The sequence below is a fragment of the Tenrec ecaudatus genome, chromosome 3 (genome assembly GCF_050624435.1).
Source record: "Tenrec ecaudatus isolate mTenEca1 chromosome 3, mTenEca1.hap1, whole genome shotgun sequence".
In the NCBI taxonomy this organism is placed as follows: domain Eukaryota; kingdom Metazoa; phylum Chordata; class Mammalia; order Afrosoricida; family Tenrecidae; genus Tenrec; species Tenrec ecaudatus.
The window spans coordinates 99,010,132-99,028,972 of record NC_134532.1 but is presented as its reverse complement, the minus strand read 5'-3'; the positions used below and the strand labels follow the sequence as shown (position 1 = coordinate 99,028,972).

The following is an 18,841-nucleotide window of genomic DNA, read 5'->3' as shown; positions in this document are numbered from 1 at the left end:
CAAGGGCAACTTTCTCAGTGGACCTGTGAATTGCTATTCACTGTGACTGCTACTCAGTAAGATTCAAGATTTAACATTCACCACATAATAGGCATATGACGCATCCCATAGAGTGGAGGCAGCATCTGAAAGAATGAGATGAATGTGTTTAAATAATACACACTACCCAATTTTACAGCTGTTCTTTTATATTCAAATGATATGAAACACACAATCATATCAAATCAGAACACATTGGATCTAAAAATATATTGCTGAAACAAATGACAGAGTGAGGGATAAGATCAAAATCTACTTTTATAAATCATTTTATAACTTCAGATAAAAAGTCATACACACATAAACATACTTCAGTATCTTCTAAATTATAATTCTTGGATTTTTCAAAAAGTTATATCTGGTGAATCTCAAATTTTGTGTCTTCACAGAGTTTAAATGTATGAATGGAATGAATCATTATGGTTTTTTTTAACACTGGAACTGGGTATGACTATAATTCTAAAACAAGATTCCTGAAGTCAAAGAACTCTTTCCTTTCGATGACCTATCTTCTTAACATATTAGCAACAAATAACTTCCTTTAAATTATACTTCCTCCCTTTTCTGTGGGCTCTAATTAGATTTCACGATTTAGGCTTCCTTTTCTGTCTTTTTAAAAACTGCTGTAAGCTATTTGACATCACCACTGTATTTTACCATATTTTCTCCCCAAACCATCTGTTCATTGGGTGTTACTGTCAACTATTTTACTAAAACCTAACCTAAAGGAAGAAATCATATTTCCTGCTTCCATTTCTCAAAAGGGACAATTTCAATCACTGCAACTGCCAGGATTATATATGGTACATGTTTTTTTAAATTCTGGATTCCTAACTATATAGGGTGATTGACGGTAATTCAAAAGTGTTTCAGGACCATGCACCGCCAAGATTCTGGAAAATGTCTTTTGCAAAAGTGAATGTTAATGCTCTGAGGGTGCTGTTGTAGCAGCACGGATAAGTTCTATTATAGAATGGAGAGAGAGGCTAGCTAATAAACTCTGCTACTCTGTCAGTTGACACCGCGAACCTGCTATGCTTAAATGTTTAGTAAATATCTGTATAGCATTCATTTCTAACAATTTCTAAAGGGGCAGCTTGATGAATATTTGAATGTCATGGTCAAGTGTGTGTCAATCTTATAAAAGTAATCCAGACCATGAATATCTACATCTCAATGATGAGAGAAAATAATGTTTCCTGAGAGTTCTTTTAACATAAGAAATACTTTTAATAAAGGTTGCAGTTCTCAAATCTCTCTTTACTTTTAAGGACCGGTTTTGTTGTGTTAACTAAGGCAAACTCTTTGGCAGCCACCGTCAGGAGCCGATGCACAATGGGACAGGAATAAGAAGTCCTAATGGACGTGACCGTTCGGAGATGTGAATTCCGAGAGGTGGTCCTTGTCACCACTCCTTTCTCCACCTTTGATAAGAAAGAACATGGAATATCTCTGCAGGGTTACAAAGTCTCATTTCTTCACTTTGCCAATTTATAACTTTTTTTTTGTTTAAAATTACAGGTGTTTTTATTTTTGCCTGTGTATCTACAAGATCCTAAAAAAGTAGGCCAGTAAGAACTCGTGGACCAGTTGGGTTACTGCTGACTGCCTCTGCTATGTGGATCAGGTGAGAGAAATCTGGGATTCATATTAGAAACCCTTTGGAATGGCTTGAGAGCTTTGCAGCCACCATTAGCTGTCAGCTTCACCATGGATGTTGTCCATGTGCACTTTGAGGTAGTCATTCCTTGTAAACTTCTTATGGCAAAACTGGCATTCTGCCAGGGGACGATTGGGATTATGGGTCATCTTGTGTCGAATCAGCATTTTCTTCAGGCTAAAGGCCAAGTCACACACCTAGAAAAGATCAAGAGATACGATATTATACTGAAAAAATATAAATACTATTTGATCATTTATGAAACACACACTATGCAACACCCAAGTTCTTACTATCAAGTCCTGTATATACTCATGTATAAGCCAAGTGTTTCAGCACTTTAAATATATATATATATATATTTAAATAATTTTATTGGGACTCGTACAACTCATCACAATCCATACACACATTCATTGTGTCAATCACACCTGTACATTTGTTTTCCTCATCATTCCCAAGTCAGTAGAAAACATTAGCTTTCTACTTGAGCCCCTGGTATCAGCTTCTCATTTTTTCCCCTTCCACCCTGACCCCCCCCCCCACGAACCCTCAATAATTTAAAAATTATTATTATTTTGTCATGTCTTACACTGTCTGATATCTCCCTTCACTCACTTTTCTGTTGTCCATCCCCCAGGGAGGAGATAATATGGAGATCCTTGTAATTGGTTTCCTCTTTCTACCCCACCTTTCCTCCACCCTCCTGGTATTGTCACTCTCAGCACTGGTCCTGAAGGAATCATCTGTCCTGGATTCCCTGTGTTTCCAGTTCCTATCTGTATCACTGTACATCCTCTGGTCTAGCCGGATTTGTAAGGTAGAATTGGGATCATGATAGTGGAGGGAAGAAGCATTTAAGAACTAGAGGAAAGTTATATGTTTCATTGTTGCTACACATTTTTAATGCAGTTTTGTGGTAAAATTAGGTGCCTCGGCTGATATTTGGATGGGTTTACCCTCGAGTATATACCGAATATGTCTTAATAGTCATAAGAAGACAATTTTTCTTGAGAAAAATGGAATTTCATACCCAAAGGTTCAGGTGAAGAAAGTGGATTATAGCTCCAATTTCTGTCTTTTTATGGCAGCAAGATTCAACGAGCAGATTGGAAAAGAAAAAGCAGGCTAATATTAATAGGAGTGAGTCAAATACCACCAAAGGTGTGAAGACCTGGCTATCCTAAAGTGTGGCACTCCTCTGGACTATCACGTGATTTTGTGAGCAAATATAAAAACTTCCTAGGGCAAATAAAATGTCTTCAACATATAACAACAGAGGACATTAATTTTTAAAAAACAGGTTGTAAGCATATGCTTTGTAATCATAATTAAAAATGTCACATACCTTTTAAGTTACTTAAAAGAAAAAAATTCTATATGGTCAAAATTAGGGCGCAGAAATGGAAAAACCCAGGAAGCATGAAAAAGAAGAAAATATACACATATGGATCATAATAATTTATATAAAATAGTAAGTGTCCTTATTGAAATAGAGGACAAACTAAAATTATAGTAAAACCAGGAAAAAGAAAAAGCAGTCACATGCTTTACTCAGAAGATGATGCTCAAGTTCTGTCATGCACACACATCACAACCATGCACAGACCTGGGCATAAGGAGAGGGCATGGACATGCAAACCCACATGAAACTGTTCTGAGGAGATTCACTGGTGCCAAGGAGAACTTGAAGAGACGGAGAGCCCCGGGAATATTCCTCCTGAGCCCTCTCCTCTCACGCATTGCTTTTTATCTAATCTTCTCGGGTTCACTCTTCCAGGAAGTCTACGTGACCCACCTGGGAAGATGAAGCTCTCCATTCAATGCACCCTGGATCCTTTATTTTTTCTATACAACACTTATCTGAATGGTGATTGATTACTTGTGTGATTTTTTTTTGCTGTTGTTATGCCTGTCTCATTAGTAGATGAGGAAAAACAAGGGCAAAATCAGACATTCCGTTAATATTTGTTGAAAGAATGAGAAAGCATAAGAAGGAGAGAAGGAGGGAGGAAGGAAGAAGAGTGGACAAATGAGAAAGGAAGGAGGAATTCTCTACAAATAATATTCAGTAAAATCAAATTTCACTGAATACAAATTAAAAAGTTAGGGTATTTTACTGTTCTTTTGTTTTAAAGAAAAAGGTTTCAAAAATCAACTCAAGTATGAATGTAAAAGTCTGCTTTGTATCACTTTTCAAAGATAGGAACTTATTTTCCATCGCATGATATATTGGACTGTCAAAAAGCATTGTTCCAAAATCATAGAGACCTTTATTAAACAAAAATACTCAAAGGCGAGACCCTTTTGCCTTTCCCTATTCCCCAAGGTCTTTACACTTCTAGGGGTGACACTTCTCTCTCACCCCTCCCTGAAGGAGTAGATCTGCTCTGCGATCTGCACAAAGTCAAAATGCAGATTGGTCCTTCTCAAAGGACTCAAATTGTGTTTCTTCGAAATGTTCTTTTAGTTTGGAAACAAGCAGATGTTCAAAGGAGCAGGAGCAGGGGCAGTGGGGGGAATGGGGCAGGTTGCTTGGTGAAATTCTCATAGGATATTCCTGCCGTCTCAAAGAAGGAACAGGTGCATTTCTGTGATTGATAAAAAGATTACTATGTACAGGTGTCCCGACTTTTTTCTCATCAATATAATTTTCCACTTTCTTCAAACTTCTTCATGATAAATCCCTCAAATCATCCCGTATCCTTTGAGAAAAATCTACCAAGATTGCCCCTTTAACTTTCAAAAAAAAAAAACAACACACAACTCATTGTATCATTTTGAGCTAACCTCTCAGCAATGAATTTAACTGGTCCAGCAGAACTCCTGGACTCCCACGCTGGATCCGACATGTTTTGAGGATACCGTAAAGAGATGACGACGGGTGTTTTATGGAGTTCACGTGTCTGCAGCTTCGCCTGACTGCAGAGACATGCTTTGGCACATTGGTGAGAAGCCCATGTATGTATGAATTGGAAAACTAGTAACAGCACTTTTTGAATTGCTCTCATTTTTTTAAAACCCAGGGAAGTAGAGAGATCTACAGAAATATTGATTTATGGGGGGAAAAAAGGTCCCTAGATAGGTTAAACATCAATGAGCACTGTAAGCTACAGACAGGCTCTGAAATAATTTGAGAAAAAGAAATGTTAAGTGTATAGAATATTTAGAAATGAAAGGAACCCTAAGTTGTTTCCAGTGTAATTTATGATTCATGATCACAAAGGGGGTAGATATCAAACGTATTCCCTAATTCATTACTCTGTCCCATTTTCAAAATCTATACTAAAACGAACAATACTACACTCTCCAAGGGTTTATCATGGAAACCCAGGTGCAGAATAAATTCCTTAATGTGGTTCAAAGGCCCTGTCTGATACGGTTTCTAACTTATCCTACACGATTCCCATTCCTTCTTGATCCTCCAGTGCCAGGTCTTCTACCTCTTCCGAGACTCGAAGCACTCCCCCCATGGCTGACTCCTCATCTTTTTACCTTACATCACCTTCTCAGATAACACTTTCCTTGCCACTGAATTTTTCCTTCTCCCAGTCATCATTATAACATGAGATTAGGTTTTCATTTATTGGCCGAGTGCCTAGACTCCTTAAGAACATGAGTTCTAGGAGGACAGTGGGCCATGGCATCTTGGTGCCTGTTCCAAACTAGGGCCTCCCTTAAGAGTTAACCCAGAATTCTCACTGTGCAAGGAGCAATTCTTAGCACTTTCTACAATACATGGACTCATTTAATTGCTACAACCACCCATTCTGCCAGATACGCCCAAATCTGATGCCACGGAGTCGATTCTGACTCATGGAGATCCCGTAGGAGCAGCACTGCTTCACAGAGGTCGGTGGCGCTGGATGCTTACAGAGGCAAGCTGCCCCATCTTTCTCCCACAGAGTGGCTAGTGGGCTGGAACTGCACACTTTTGGTTAACAGTCCAAAGAATAACCTAATCCTCCACCAGGGCTCCTCTTAGACAGATCCTATTTCTATTATCCCCATTACAGACACTAAACCTGAGGCCTAGAAGGTTAATCAGGTTGCTCAAAGTCATAGAACTAGGAGACATCTTAATATTTAAATCCAGACTGTCTGATTCCAGCGTCTGTGTCACCCCCTGAGGGCCAGCTATTACTAAAGCCTCTAACAATAAACAGTATGCGAGCTGGCTGTGCTTTCCCCACTTGCTTGACTGATGCCACTGAACAAAGTCGAAGAACAGGAGGTTCTCAGACAACTCTGCTCACTAGTGCAGTGTGAAGTACACCAAGTGCAAGTCCATTTGCACGGTCATCGCAGGGAAACGACCGCAATGGCGAGCTCAAGAAAGCGGGAAGGAAGTGGAGCGAGACGCTGAAATCACTGATAATGGCTCTGAATTAAGGAAGTCCTAAGAGCTCCACGTAGGAGATGAGATGGGAACGATCCAACAGATTGTTGAATGAGTGCCAGAGTGGAGGATTAACTGTCAGATGAGAGTAACTGATGTCACAGTTGTAAAACGTACTGCCCAGATATTAAAAGCTTATGTTTTCATGACTTAAATGCAGTCATTAAGAGCCTCCAAACCAATGCTCTATATTAAATCAGGACATTTATGTCATTGAGAAACAGCGGAGCGTGACAATAACTTGTTCATAAAGCAGAACAGAGTGGCTTCCATTTCTTGATCCTTTTAAAAAAAATTAATAAATCATTTTACCGGGGGCTCTTACAGCTCTTGTAACTATCCATACATCAATCGTATCAAACACATTTGTGCATTGTTGCCACCATCATTTTCAAAACATGTTCTTTCAACTTGAGTTCTTGGTATCAGCTCCTCTTTTTTCCCTTCCCTCCACGACTTTCCCACCCTCGTAGACTGCTGATAAATTATTATTATTTTCATATCTTACACCATCCACTGTCTCCCTTTGCTGACGTTTCTATTGTTTATCCCCCTGGGGTGAGGAGTGGGGTAGTTACATGTCAAGCATTACAGTTGGTTCCCCATTTCTCCTTCTCCCCTCATTTTCCCCCTGCCCTCGTGGTATCACTACTCCCATTACTGTTCTTGAGGGGTTTATCTGTCTTGGATTCTGTGGGTCAAGGGCTCTTCTCAGTACCAGTGTACATGCTCGGGTCTAGCCAGATTTGTAAGGTAGAGCTGGGGCCATGAGAGTGGGGGGAGAGAGAAAGAACTGGAGGAATGCTGTGCTGCACCCTGGCTGTCTCATTCTTTCCTGGTCACCGTCTGTGAGGGAATGACCAGTTATCTACAGTTGGGCTTTGATTCTCCAATCCAACACTCATCATTTGTATTGGTATAATTATTTCTTTGGATTCTTCTGATGCTTGATACCTGATTCTGTTGACACCTCATAATCACACAAGCTGGTGTGCTTCTTCCATGTGAGCTTTGTTGCTTCCCTGCTAGATGACTGCTTGTCTAACTTCAAGCCTTTAAGATCCCAGAAGCTGTAAATTTTAATAGCCGGGCACCATCAGCCTTCTTCACCACATTTGCTAATGTACCTTTTTTGACTTTAGTGGTCATGTCAGGAAGATTAGCATCACAAAATGCCAGGTTATTAGAACAAAGTGTCCTTGTGTTGAGGGAGTAGTTGAGTAGAGACCCAATGCCCATCTACTGCCTTAATACTTAATATTTAAATATATGTACAAAGACCTATATCTCTATTATTATATATTAATATATTTACACATGTGCATGCCTATATTTATACCTCTATAAATGTCTTTTTCCTCCTAGTTTTTTCCTCTCTTTCTTTACTTTCTTCCTGTTCCACTATCATGTTTGACCTTCATTCGTCTCAGTAATTCCTCTCAGCTACACTGCACTTGATCAAACCCCACCAGAATCTACGCTCTCCTTGCCATCAATTTTAGATCTCCTATTGTTCCCTTGTCCCTGGGTTTGTTGCCGCCCCCATCCATTTCTCCCCCCCTACTTCTTTCCCATGTCCCCCCAGAGCTGTCAGCCCTGTTGTTTTCTCCTATATGGCTAGACATGAGAGAAAGAAATGCTGACCCTTCTAAATGTTTTCCAATCAGATCTGGTGAAGTGCCATGCCTTGCCCACCAATTCTGAGGTCTATTTTTGGGATTCCTTGGGTACTTCATTGCTTTGTTCCTCTTACAGCTTTGTTGGGCTCCCTTCATGTTTCGTTCTGGTGTGTGTGTGTGTGTGTGTGTGTGTGTGTGTGTGTGTGTGACTACCTGTGATTCTTATCCAGTTCTACAGCCTGCTCCAGATTAGCATGAGTTCACATATTCATGATTGGAACGTATTCTCACTCTAGGTTGTAGGTAAAGTGATTTTCGTTTAACAATAAATTGAAACAAGATGTTTAGTGGAAAGCATCTTGGAAGCTGAGAATTAGAATCTGATACAAATGCCCTTAGTTATGAATACTTACCTCATATAATGAGCCTACCGCAGTAATTAAGAACCAAAAGGACCACACCGTGCCTGAGTCAGAGTCTGCTATCTCAGGAAGAAAGCACTTCAATGGGCAAAGTGAAAAGGGATGCAAAGAAGAGAATGCAGTCTACTCCACCTGGATGCGCAGGACTGGTTTGTCTTCGTGGGAGGGAGGACCACATGGGAAGGTCCAGTGGTGTGACGAGCTGGGTCCATTTAGGAAATGGAAAGCAGTTCACTGAAACTGACTGCTATATTGCCTGGAATGAATTACTAGAAGGAAAAGGTCGGTGCATGTGGCTTTCAGACTACCTTCAGTAGTCTCTTCCAAAAGCGGTGCTTAGACAATTGGATTTCCACAGGAGAAAGGGTGTAGTTTAACCTGTACCTCATTCTACACAAAAAATGAACTTAATAGGGCTAAGTAACTGGGGTGGTGGTTGTTGTTAGGAGCCTTTGAATAACTTCCAACTCACAGCAGGCCTGTATACTCCTGTGTGCAAGCGAATGCAACTTCACCTGCTCCCCCACCATCCTCCCAAGTTTGCATGGTTGCAGTCACTCTGTCACTCCCTCTCATTAAAAGGCCTCCTCTTTTTTTGATACCCTTCTACTTTACCAAGCACGATGCCCGTCTCCAGGGACCTGTCTCTTCTGACAACATGTCCAAAGTACACGAGATGAATTGATGCTCTCCTTGTCTCTAAGAAGCATGTGAGCTGTACTTCTTTCGAGTCTTGTGGGTTTGTTCCTTTGGCAGTCCAGGGGATTGTAGATAGCTTTCCCTGTACTGCAGTTCAAATGCATCCAGTGTTCTTTGGTCTTCTTTATTCAATGACCAACTTTCACATGCATCGGAGACAACTGAAAATACCATGACTTGGGTCAGGCCCACCTTAGTTCTCAAAGAGCATCCTCACTTTTAATATTTAAGTGGTCTGGTGCAGCAGTTTACCCAGAGGAGTGCATCATTTGATCTCTTGACTGTCACTTCGTAAGCATTGATTGAAGATCCAACAAGATGAAACCTTTGACAACTTCAACCTTTTCTCCATTTATCATGATGCTACTTATAGGTACAGGTGTAAGGATTTTGTTTTTGTTTTGCTTTTACAATGAGTTGTAATCCACAGTGAAGGCTGTAATCCTTGATCTGCATCAGCAAATGCCTCAAGTCTTCTTCAGCCAGCAACACTGTCAGCTGCACATACGCCAGGTTGTTAACATGCCTTGCTCCAATCCTGATGCCACATTCTTCTTCATATAATCTAGCTTCTCTAATGATTTAATCACCATGCAAATTAATAAGTAAGGTGAGAGGCTACCAACTTGATGTATACCTTTCTGTACTTTAAACCATGCAGTATGCTCTTGTTCTGCTCCCATAACTGCCCCTGGGACCATCCATGCACAGGTTCCACAGGAGCACAATGCTGTGTTCTGGGATTCCCATTCTTCTCAAGGCTACCCATCCTTTGTCATGATCCACACAGTTGGATGCCTTGCCATAGTCAAGAGAAAAACAAGTGAGTATCTTTTGGGGGTATTGTCTCCTTGCAACCAAGGTGCATCTGACACCAGCAATGATACCCCTTGTTCCACAGCCTCTTCTGAATCCAGGCAAAGCCTCTGGCAGCTCCTGTCAATGTAAGGTTGCAGCGGTTGTTGGATCATCTGGCATTGTATCTGACAATGTTCTGTTTCTATTCAGGAGGTTTTCAGTAACTGACAAGGTTTCAACGCCTTCCATACGGTTTTCTGTACCTAACTACTTTGCAGTGGACTGACCATTCCTTCTTCATAGTCTTTTCTTAGTCTGGAAGTTCTGCTGAAACCTAATTACTTTGGGTGACCCTGCTGCTTTTTGAAATACAAGAGATATAGCTTCCAGCATCATAGAAACATGCAAGGCACAACAGTATGACAAATTGACAGACAAGTGATGGCACTAACCCAGTGTAAGTGCTAAAATAGTCAAACTCTTAAAAAAAACATAAGGAGTCAGGGACTTGGATTTGGCAAGGAATTTTTTTATATGACACCAAAAATAAAAGTAAAAGCACAGATAAACTTCATCTGAATATAAAATTGTGTGCTTCAAAGGATATTATCCAAAAGTGAAAAGACAACCTAGACAATGGGGTAATATATATGCAAATCGTGGATCTGATAAAGGCAGTTTCCAAAGAAATCATGGATGCTTAGAACTCAACAGCAAAAAGAGAAACCGCCTAATTAAAAATAGGCCAGGAACCTGATCAAGCATTTCTTCACAGAGACAAACAGATATACACATGGCAGAGTGCTCAAGACCATTAGTTATTAGGAAAATGCAAAACCAAACCAAATGGAGATATCATTTCACATCAAGGCCTCCACTAGAACGATCATAAAGAAATGAAAAGTGTAAGGATAGGTAAGGCTGTGGATCCTCAGGGCATTTCTGTTTGGGCTGTAAAATGATGCAGCTACTGTGGAAAACAGTGGGGCAGTTCCTCCAAAAGTCAAACATAACATTGTCATATGACCCAGCAATTATAGCCGCATGTACACACCCAAGAGAAATAAAACAGACACTCAGACAATTGCTTGTATATCAAGTTGATGACAACTCATAGCAGCCCTGTGGGACAAGGTAGAAGAAATGATCCCTGTGAATTTCTGAGACTGCAACTGTTTACAGGAGCACAAAGCCTCCTGAGAAGAGGCTGGTGGTTCTGAACTGCTGACCTTGTAATTGCAGCCCAATACATTACCATGGCTCCTAGTCTGAAATAATCATCACAGTTCAAATTAAGTGCTTAACAATAATATTGGGGGAAAAGATTGATAAAAGAGGACTTGAGTATGGTAACTGGAAGATGTTAACACATCTTTTAACACATATTTCATTTCTGGCAGTCTGGCATATATCAGTTATTTGGTTAGTTGTAAAATTATATCAGCTAAATGTAAATCATTTTCTTCCACTGAAAGTGCTCCCACATTCAAGGCACCAAGATGCCGATTAAATAAAATACACTGACTAACCCTGCTCCCCCCAAAATAGCACCAATAAATCAAAATGCTGTAAACATGGGGAGGCTGTTGCTCCAGCTCAAGATAAAGCTCCTCCGGATACATTTAGATACATCCGGATACATTTAGACACATCCGGATACATTTAGAATCTCTTTACAGCTGGTTCTTCTTTCCCAGAAGTTCACTGTCCAGAAAGGTATCATTATGAGAAGGTCCCTGAGAGTATATTGTTGCCTTAACCTGAGCACCAACTTTTCACAGGCAGACAAGGAAAACATCTTGCGTTTATGGTCTCGTGGGCTCTGCTTGCCCCAGGTTTAATCACTGGACCTGCTGAAGGGATTGGGTTTCCATCAAGCTTCCTAGCGTTACCAGTTGTTTCAGTAACACTTGTGTCAATGCTGTATCAATTGTCAACCTTACCCAGAAGGGGTGTGACACTGTCTGTTGATGAACTATGCTTTCCTTGACTTGATCAATGCTCAGAGAACATTCTAACAAGGATGTTCTTTTTTTTTCAAGTTTCCTAATACTGAAAACAACTATACTAAAAATTGTCTGTTTCAATTTGAATGCCATAAGCAGAACATCTAAACACACAGTAGCAGCAGGATGAGTTTATGGAGATTTTAGAAATTTGGTTTTTGGCTTTAACAAAGAACACTATATCTAAGACCAGTTAAATACCTGAATAACTGTCACTAACCCATGGAAGACCTGGCTGGACCCAAGAAAGCTGCCTGGAGTCTGCAGACCTTAGCAAAACAACCCAACTGCATGAAAATGGTACAACCCAGTCTCAAACAAAATTAGTCTATTTGCTGCCAGTAAACCAGATGAATAAAATTACTGCAATTTGATTATATGGATTATGCAATCAAAAGCTATAAACAGTACAAGACATTAGCAGGCACAGACCAGCACACACACACACACGAATGCAAGCATGCACACAGCTGCCTGCGTTGGGAGGCCACCGGGAGACAAGGGAAGCCACACTCACGTCGCACTGGAAGGGCTTCTCTCCGGTGTGGGTCCTCGTGTGCTCGTCCAGGCCTCGCTTCTGGCTGAACGCCTTGCTGCACTCGGAGCATTTGTACGGCTTCTCCTGCAGTTGGTCGAGAGAGACCACCGTGAGTGGGAGTCAACGCAGGCTCCTCGCGCCAAGGGGCAGGTGGGGATTAACCGAGCACAGAGTGCCAAGAGATACATTCCATTTCCAATGAAAATGGTGGGTACCTTGAGCAAACGCTTGGCTCAAGGGAGATCCCACCTTCAGCATGAAATTCTTTCTCCTTTCAATGTCCTGGCCAGATTGTCACTCGTTGCTGTAATCTTAATAAGGCAATCGTTATTTCCTTTGGCCTATGTGTTCTGGAAACATGTACTGAGACACCACGTCACTGTGAACCGAGCAAGTTTGGGGCTGCTGATGTGGTGAAAAAGAAGAGAAAGCACTTCCGTCTCACCGATCCTCATTCATGGAGCGCCACACGGCACAAACGGTCGCCAGGACAAGACTGGGATGAGAACCCAGGGAGGAGATTCCACCGAGGTCGAAGGGAAGTCTAAAAAGCTAGCGCTCAACGGCCATATCGACTTTTATTTCTATTCCGTTCTTTCCCCCCTACCCAGCTAGGGCGGGTCTTCTCTTAAAATGGAGTATTTTTATTTTACAGACTTTCAAGACAAATTTACCTTAAAAGTAAAAAATAACAATGTTTTAGGCTATCTTTCGCATTGCTAATTTAATCAGATCACAAGGCTTTCAACTTGGATGGCACTGTGCAAGACATTAATATTACCCCATTAAAATAACTGGCATAAAATAATTACTCCAATAAAATAATTAGTTATGAATTAATGTACCCATTAGAATATTTATCTACACTGGCAATAAATTGCAGTGATTTACCCCTTCCTAAATACATCTTTAAAATCTATAAACACTCTTTGGATTGAGATTCAAAGGAAACAAAAGAAAAGCAGTTGTCATGGATTTGATTACAATTCATGGAGGTTTCATGTTCTTGGTGGTGGTTATTTGTGTGTGTGTGTGTGTGTGTGTGTGTACAGATGGCCATGCCTTGTTTCAGAGGTGCCCTTGAGTGAACTCAAACTTCCAGCCTTATGCTTAGCAGATGAGCAAATTAACTGTACCATCCAGAACGTCTTCGGTTGAGGTATTTGTACGGATGTGTGTCATTCAATGCTGACAAGTCATTGTATGTATTTTCTCGTAATATTTTAAAATAAATTATAAAACTCTATAAAACGGTATATACACAACCATAAGGCATAAGGCTCATAAGCAAGCAAGCTTAAGACATGAAACGTCACTCGTATTTAGGTGCACCCTCTCTGCCAGCAGTTCCTAGCTCCTTCCCACTTTCACCGAGCAGAGCACCGTCATTCTGTGGCATTTCTGTACATGTTTATTGCAGTGGATGCATAGGGGATGGATCCCACAGTAGAACGGAGTACGCCTTTCCCTGTAAAAAAATGATGTAAATGGGATCATGCTGCATGTTTTCTATTTAATTACCCCTTTGAAACTTACTTTTTGTTTTGGTATTGTTGTTAGTATTACCTTTTGTGGTCATTGTTGTTGCAGTTTTATTTTTATTTATTTAATTATTTTTTAAAAATTTATTAGGGGCTCATACAACTCTTATCACAGTCCATATATATATATATACATACATCAATTGTATAAAACACATCTGTACATTCTTTGCCCTAATCATTTTTTTCTCCTCTTTTCTTTTTTTACGTTTTATTAGGGACTCATACAACTCTTATCACAATCCATACATATACATACATCAATTGTATAAAGCACATCCATACATTCCCTGCCCCAATCATTCTCAAAGCATTTGCTCTCCACTTAAGCCCTTTGCATCAGGTCCTCTTTTTTTCCCCTCCCTCCCCTCTCCCCCCTCCCTCATGTGCCCTTGGTAATTTAAACATCGTTATTTTGTCATATCTTGCCCTATCCAGAGTCTCCCCCCCCGCCTTCTCTGCTGTCCCTCTCCCAGGGAAGAGGTCACATGTGGATCCTTGTAATCAGTTCCCCCTTTCCAACCCACTCACCCTCCACTCTCCCAGCATCGCCCCTCACACCCTTGGTCCTGAAGGTATCATCCACCCTGGATTCCCTGTTTCTCCAGCCCTCATATGTACCAGTGTACAGCCTCTGCCCTATCCAGCCCTTCAAGGTAGAATTCGGATCATGGTAGTTGGGGGGAGGAAGCATCCAGGATCTGGGGGAAAGCTGTGTTCTTCATCGGTACTACCTCGCACCCTAATTAACCCATCTCCTTTCCTAAACCCCTCTATGAGGGGATCTCCATTGGCCGACACTTGGGCCTTGGGTCTCCACTCTGCACTTCCCCCTTCATTTAATATGATATATATATATATCTATATATATATACACACACACACACACACATATATATATATACATACATACACACACATATATCTTTTTTTTTTTGCATGATGCCTTATACCTGGTCCCTTGGCACCTCGTGATCGCACTGGCCGGTGTGCTTCTTCCATGTGGGCTTTTTTGCTTCTGAGCTAGATGGCCGCTTGTTCACCTTCAAGCCTTTAAGACCCCAGACACTATCTCTTTTGATAGCCGGGCACCGTCAGCTTTCTTCACCACATTTGCTTATGCACCCATTTGTCTTCAGCGATCCTATCATGGAGGTGTGCAGTCAATGATATGATTTTTTGTTCTTTGATGCCTGGTAACTGATCCCTTTGGGACCACTCGATCACACAGGCTCGTGTGTTCTTCCATGTGGACTTTGTTGCTTCTGAGGTAGATGGCCGCTTGTTTATCTTCAAGGCTTTAAGACCCCAGTCACTATCTCTTTTGATAGTCGGGCACCATCAGCTTTCTTCACCATTTACTTGTTCACCCCCTTTGGCTCCAGCAATTGTGTCGGGAAAGTGAGCATCACAGAGTTCCAATTTAATAAAAGAAAGTATTCATGCATTGAGGGAGTGTTTGAGTAGAGGCCCAAGGTCCTTCCGCCACCTTAATACTTAACCTATAAACATAGACACATAGATCTATTTCCCCATCCTCCTATATATATATATTTGCATGTACATGTCTTTGTCTAGACCTCCATAAATGCCCTTTGACTCCTAGCTCTTTCCTCCATCTACCTTGACTTTCCTCCTGCCCTACTACCATGCTTCGTCGCCACCTGGGCTAGAGTATACCTCTTCTCTAAGCAACCTTACCCTTGATCATTCCCCACCAGGCCTGCCACTCCCCCCTCTCTACCATTTGGGGTCCCATGTTTTTCCCTTGTCCCTGTGCAGTTTTATTTTTTACTCATGTCGTGTGTGCCTTTGTAAAATATCATTACAGCCATTTGCATGACTTTCTTTTTCTGATAAGCCATTATCTTCCGCTATTTAGGAATTTAGCGCTACAGTCTGAGGTGTCTCCTGTCTCTTGTTCATGGGTCTTGTTACCTCATGTGCTTATGAATTTGGCCTCATGTTTGGTGGTCTGTGTCTGTTAAAGTCCTGTGATCCTCCAGGAAGGGGGCAAGTCCCCTTGGACAGGGTTGGTGTTTGTTTCTGCCAGGCACTCTGGGATGCTGTCACTCAAAGGTCGTTTGATTTCTTATTTTAAGGTCTTCTGGTCAGGCAGATGTTTTAAGTCTGAACTCCAAAGACCCAGGCCAGAAGAATTATGGTTACAAGTTCTAAGAACTCTTTGCCCACCCAGGAACTTCTCCATGTTAAATGTCCCACTATCTCCCAATGCCAAACGGAGATTCCCCCACCCCCTCGTCTCCAATTTCACTTTGAGCACAGTCTTTCCAGGGTCATAGTGTGTTGGTGGCCTTGACTGCATCTCATTGTCTCCTCTGAGTCTGAAGGGTGGCTCTTTTACTCTAGTGATGTTAAGAAACAGCCTTGAATTTACCAGCACTTCCCGAGAGACCACCTGCAAGGTGCTGCTGCCTTACTGGTTTAAGTTCCATTTTTATTTGTTGGATCCCGGGACCAGCTTTAGTTTAAACAACACGGATATTTGTTGCTAGCTTTACTTTAGATAACACTGGAAAACATTTCCCACAGAGACTTTCCTATAGGATATAAAATCTGCAAAGCTGTCAGAAATGGGCACTCTCTATATGCAAAGGGGTAAAGAAATGCTGTGGGGGTCTCGTCAGACCTCCCCTGGCTACACTGGGTGGGGTGGGGAATGTGCAGCCTGCAGGCTGCAGAAGGCCCGTGAAGGCACCATTATCAGCTCACATCAGGGGCCTCCCCAGAGAAGCAGCTCCAGCCATCACATTAAAAACCCAAAACTCACTGCCACCAAGTCTATTCGGAGTTGCAGCAGCCCTATCCGTCCCCTGTGAGTTTCAGAGACTGTAACTCTTCAAGGGAGTAGAAAACCCCAACTAAACTCATTGCTACTGAGTCGATGGTGACTTATAGTGACCCTATAGGACAGGGCAGAACTGTCCCCGTGAGTTTCTCAGACTAATTCTTTGCAAGTTTAGAAAGCCCTGTCTTTATCTTGAAGAGAGGCTGGTGGGTTCGAAGAGCTGACCTTGTAGTTAGGGATGAGTTAATTAAATATCATACCAGTATAGCCCGTGGATTATGTTAGTTTATCAATATTCAAGGACCCTTGGTAGACAAAACGTTCCCCAACCCAGGGCTACAAAAAGGACAATCCAATTCCATATCAGCTCAAGACTCATTACCAATATTTCTTTTTTTTCCTTCCCTATTCTGACACTCACTCCCCTACTCACCCCCCCCCCCCCAGCTTCCAGAGGATGCTACTTCTTTGCTAGGTTTAATACTTGACTTGCAGGGCCACACAGATCTTGAGATAGTTAGTTTATTGTGCCAGCCTAGCCGATAAACAAAAGTGGGATTAATTGAAAGGCGGAGAGAAAATGGCTTGGTGAGCCTCACCTTTCTTCTCTCTCGCTCTTTGATCACTGGACCAGTGTGCAGCTGCCTTGCTTGTTCCGTGCCTCAATTTACAGGCTACACTACCTGTGGGACGCCTAGCCTGTTTACTGTGTCGCTGTAAGTTGAGGTCCCTTTAAGACCACATGATTGGAATTTACATTTCTTGAGCTGGGGACTGACAGTTGGTGACCTGCCTTGCTGTTTGCTGCCTGTGCTGGGATAGCCTAGTTCTCTCTACAGAGGACTACCTGGAGGCCCTCAAGACTTGAAGAACTGCTAGTTGTCTCACAACTCTTTCATGAGAGTGAGTCGCACTGAGCCATTTGTACTGCTTTATAATTTAACTGTTCATTTCTTGTATTATATATCTATCTGTTTATAACTTAACTGTTCATTTCTTGTGTTATCTATCTATCTATATATATATAATTATCATCAATCTGGTTTTATCTCTCTAAGAAACCCTGTCTAACACAGATCTCATACACAAAATGAATATTGAGGTAGTTAATGGGTTACAAAATGGTAAGGGTATACACACCAGGAAGCCCATTCACCGTTCTACCTCCTAGACTTGGCACAGTTCACATACTTTGCCTGGTGCGCCCAGCACTGCAGCCTCTGGGAACTTAGCGGCCTTTGCCAATTCAGACAGAGATCTCACACATGCTCTGCTAGCGGCTCATTTTTCTCTCCCCTTTTCTGAGACGGCTCCCTCATATGTACAGGAGAAAGGCAAAATCAATGTCCTCCATTACTATTTCACATACCTTATGCTCACAGTCTCACCCATTCATTTTGTAGAAATGACAAAGATATTGCCCCTAATTTCACATCACCATCAAACCGAACCAAACCAAACCGAAATTACTGCCAACACATAGTAACCCAAAAGAGCAGAGAAGAAATGTCCTAGTGAGGTTCCAAGACGGTAATTCTTTCCAAGGGTAGGAAGCCCCACCGTTCCCCTCTGGAGAGACTGGTGGTTTCAAACTGCTGGCCTTGCACTTAGCAGCCCGACTTGGAACTATCAACCAGGGCTCCTTAGTGAGCGTCAACAAGTTTGTGTGAAAGTGGAAGGAAAAGAAAAATGAGACTTTCCACAAATTTTCTGAAGCTTCCTCATAGAAGTTTAAAGTAAAAAATAGCAATACTACTTTAAATGAATTTTCAAAATCATTAGAACAATTAACTGCATTTTTGTTTTCGTCCAGCAAACACGAAGTAGCCTTCTTGCTTTTCCCCTGGCTAGTTTGAATAAACAGTTTCTTGTCACACTTAGCAGTACCTTTGGTATTTAGTAGGCCTTCATACATTCCACTTTCACCAGAGCTTCAAAAAGAAAATGCAGTTCTAAATATTTGTATCAGAAATTGCTTGGGCTTGTTGTGATCTCTTATTCACGCTTTGGTTATATATCAAGGCTTTATTAAAGTTATTATTTTGTTTTAAAGATCATTTTATTGTGAGCTTTTACAACTCTTTTAACAATCTATACATCAATCATATCAAACATTTTGAACATGTTGCCATCATTATTTTCTAAACATGTACTCTCTATTTGAGTCCTTGATATCAGCTCCTCTTTTTTCCTTCCCTCCCCATCCCACCCTCTGACCCCTTGATAAATTATAAATATTATTTTCATATCTTGCACAGACCACTCTCTCACTTTCCCCATGTTTTCTGTTGTCTGTCCCCCTGGGGAGGGT

At 41.4% G+C, this 18,841-nt stretch overlaps 1 protein-coding gene across 3 annotated transcripts in view; it reads right to left on the bottom strand.

Annotated features, from left to right (window-relative positions):
- Positions 1-217: 217 nt before the first annotated feature.
- The window catches only part of PRDM5 (PR/SET domain 5), a 213,688-nt gene continuing 195,064 nt past the window's right edge, over positions 218-18,841 (bottom strand). Inside the window, exons 14-15 of one of the 3 annotated variants that reach the window (XM_075543864.1) lie at positions 12,160-12,264; positions 218-1,896 (exon numbers count right to left, since the gene is read on the bottom strand). In XM_075543864.1, the coding sequence (XP_075399979.1) occupies positions 1,732-1,896; positions 12,160-12,264 (270 nt within the window). In that variant the 3' untranslated portion in view covers positions 218-1,731. The remainder of the gene's footprint in view (positions 1,897-12,159; positions 12,265-18,841) is intronic. The other 2 variants (XM_075543862.1, XM_075543863.1) reach the window with 2 other exon arrangements.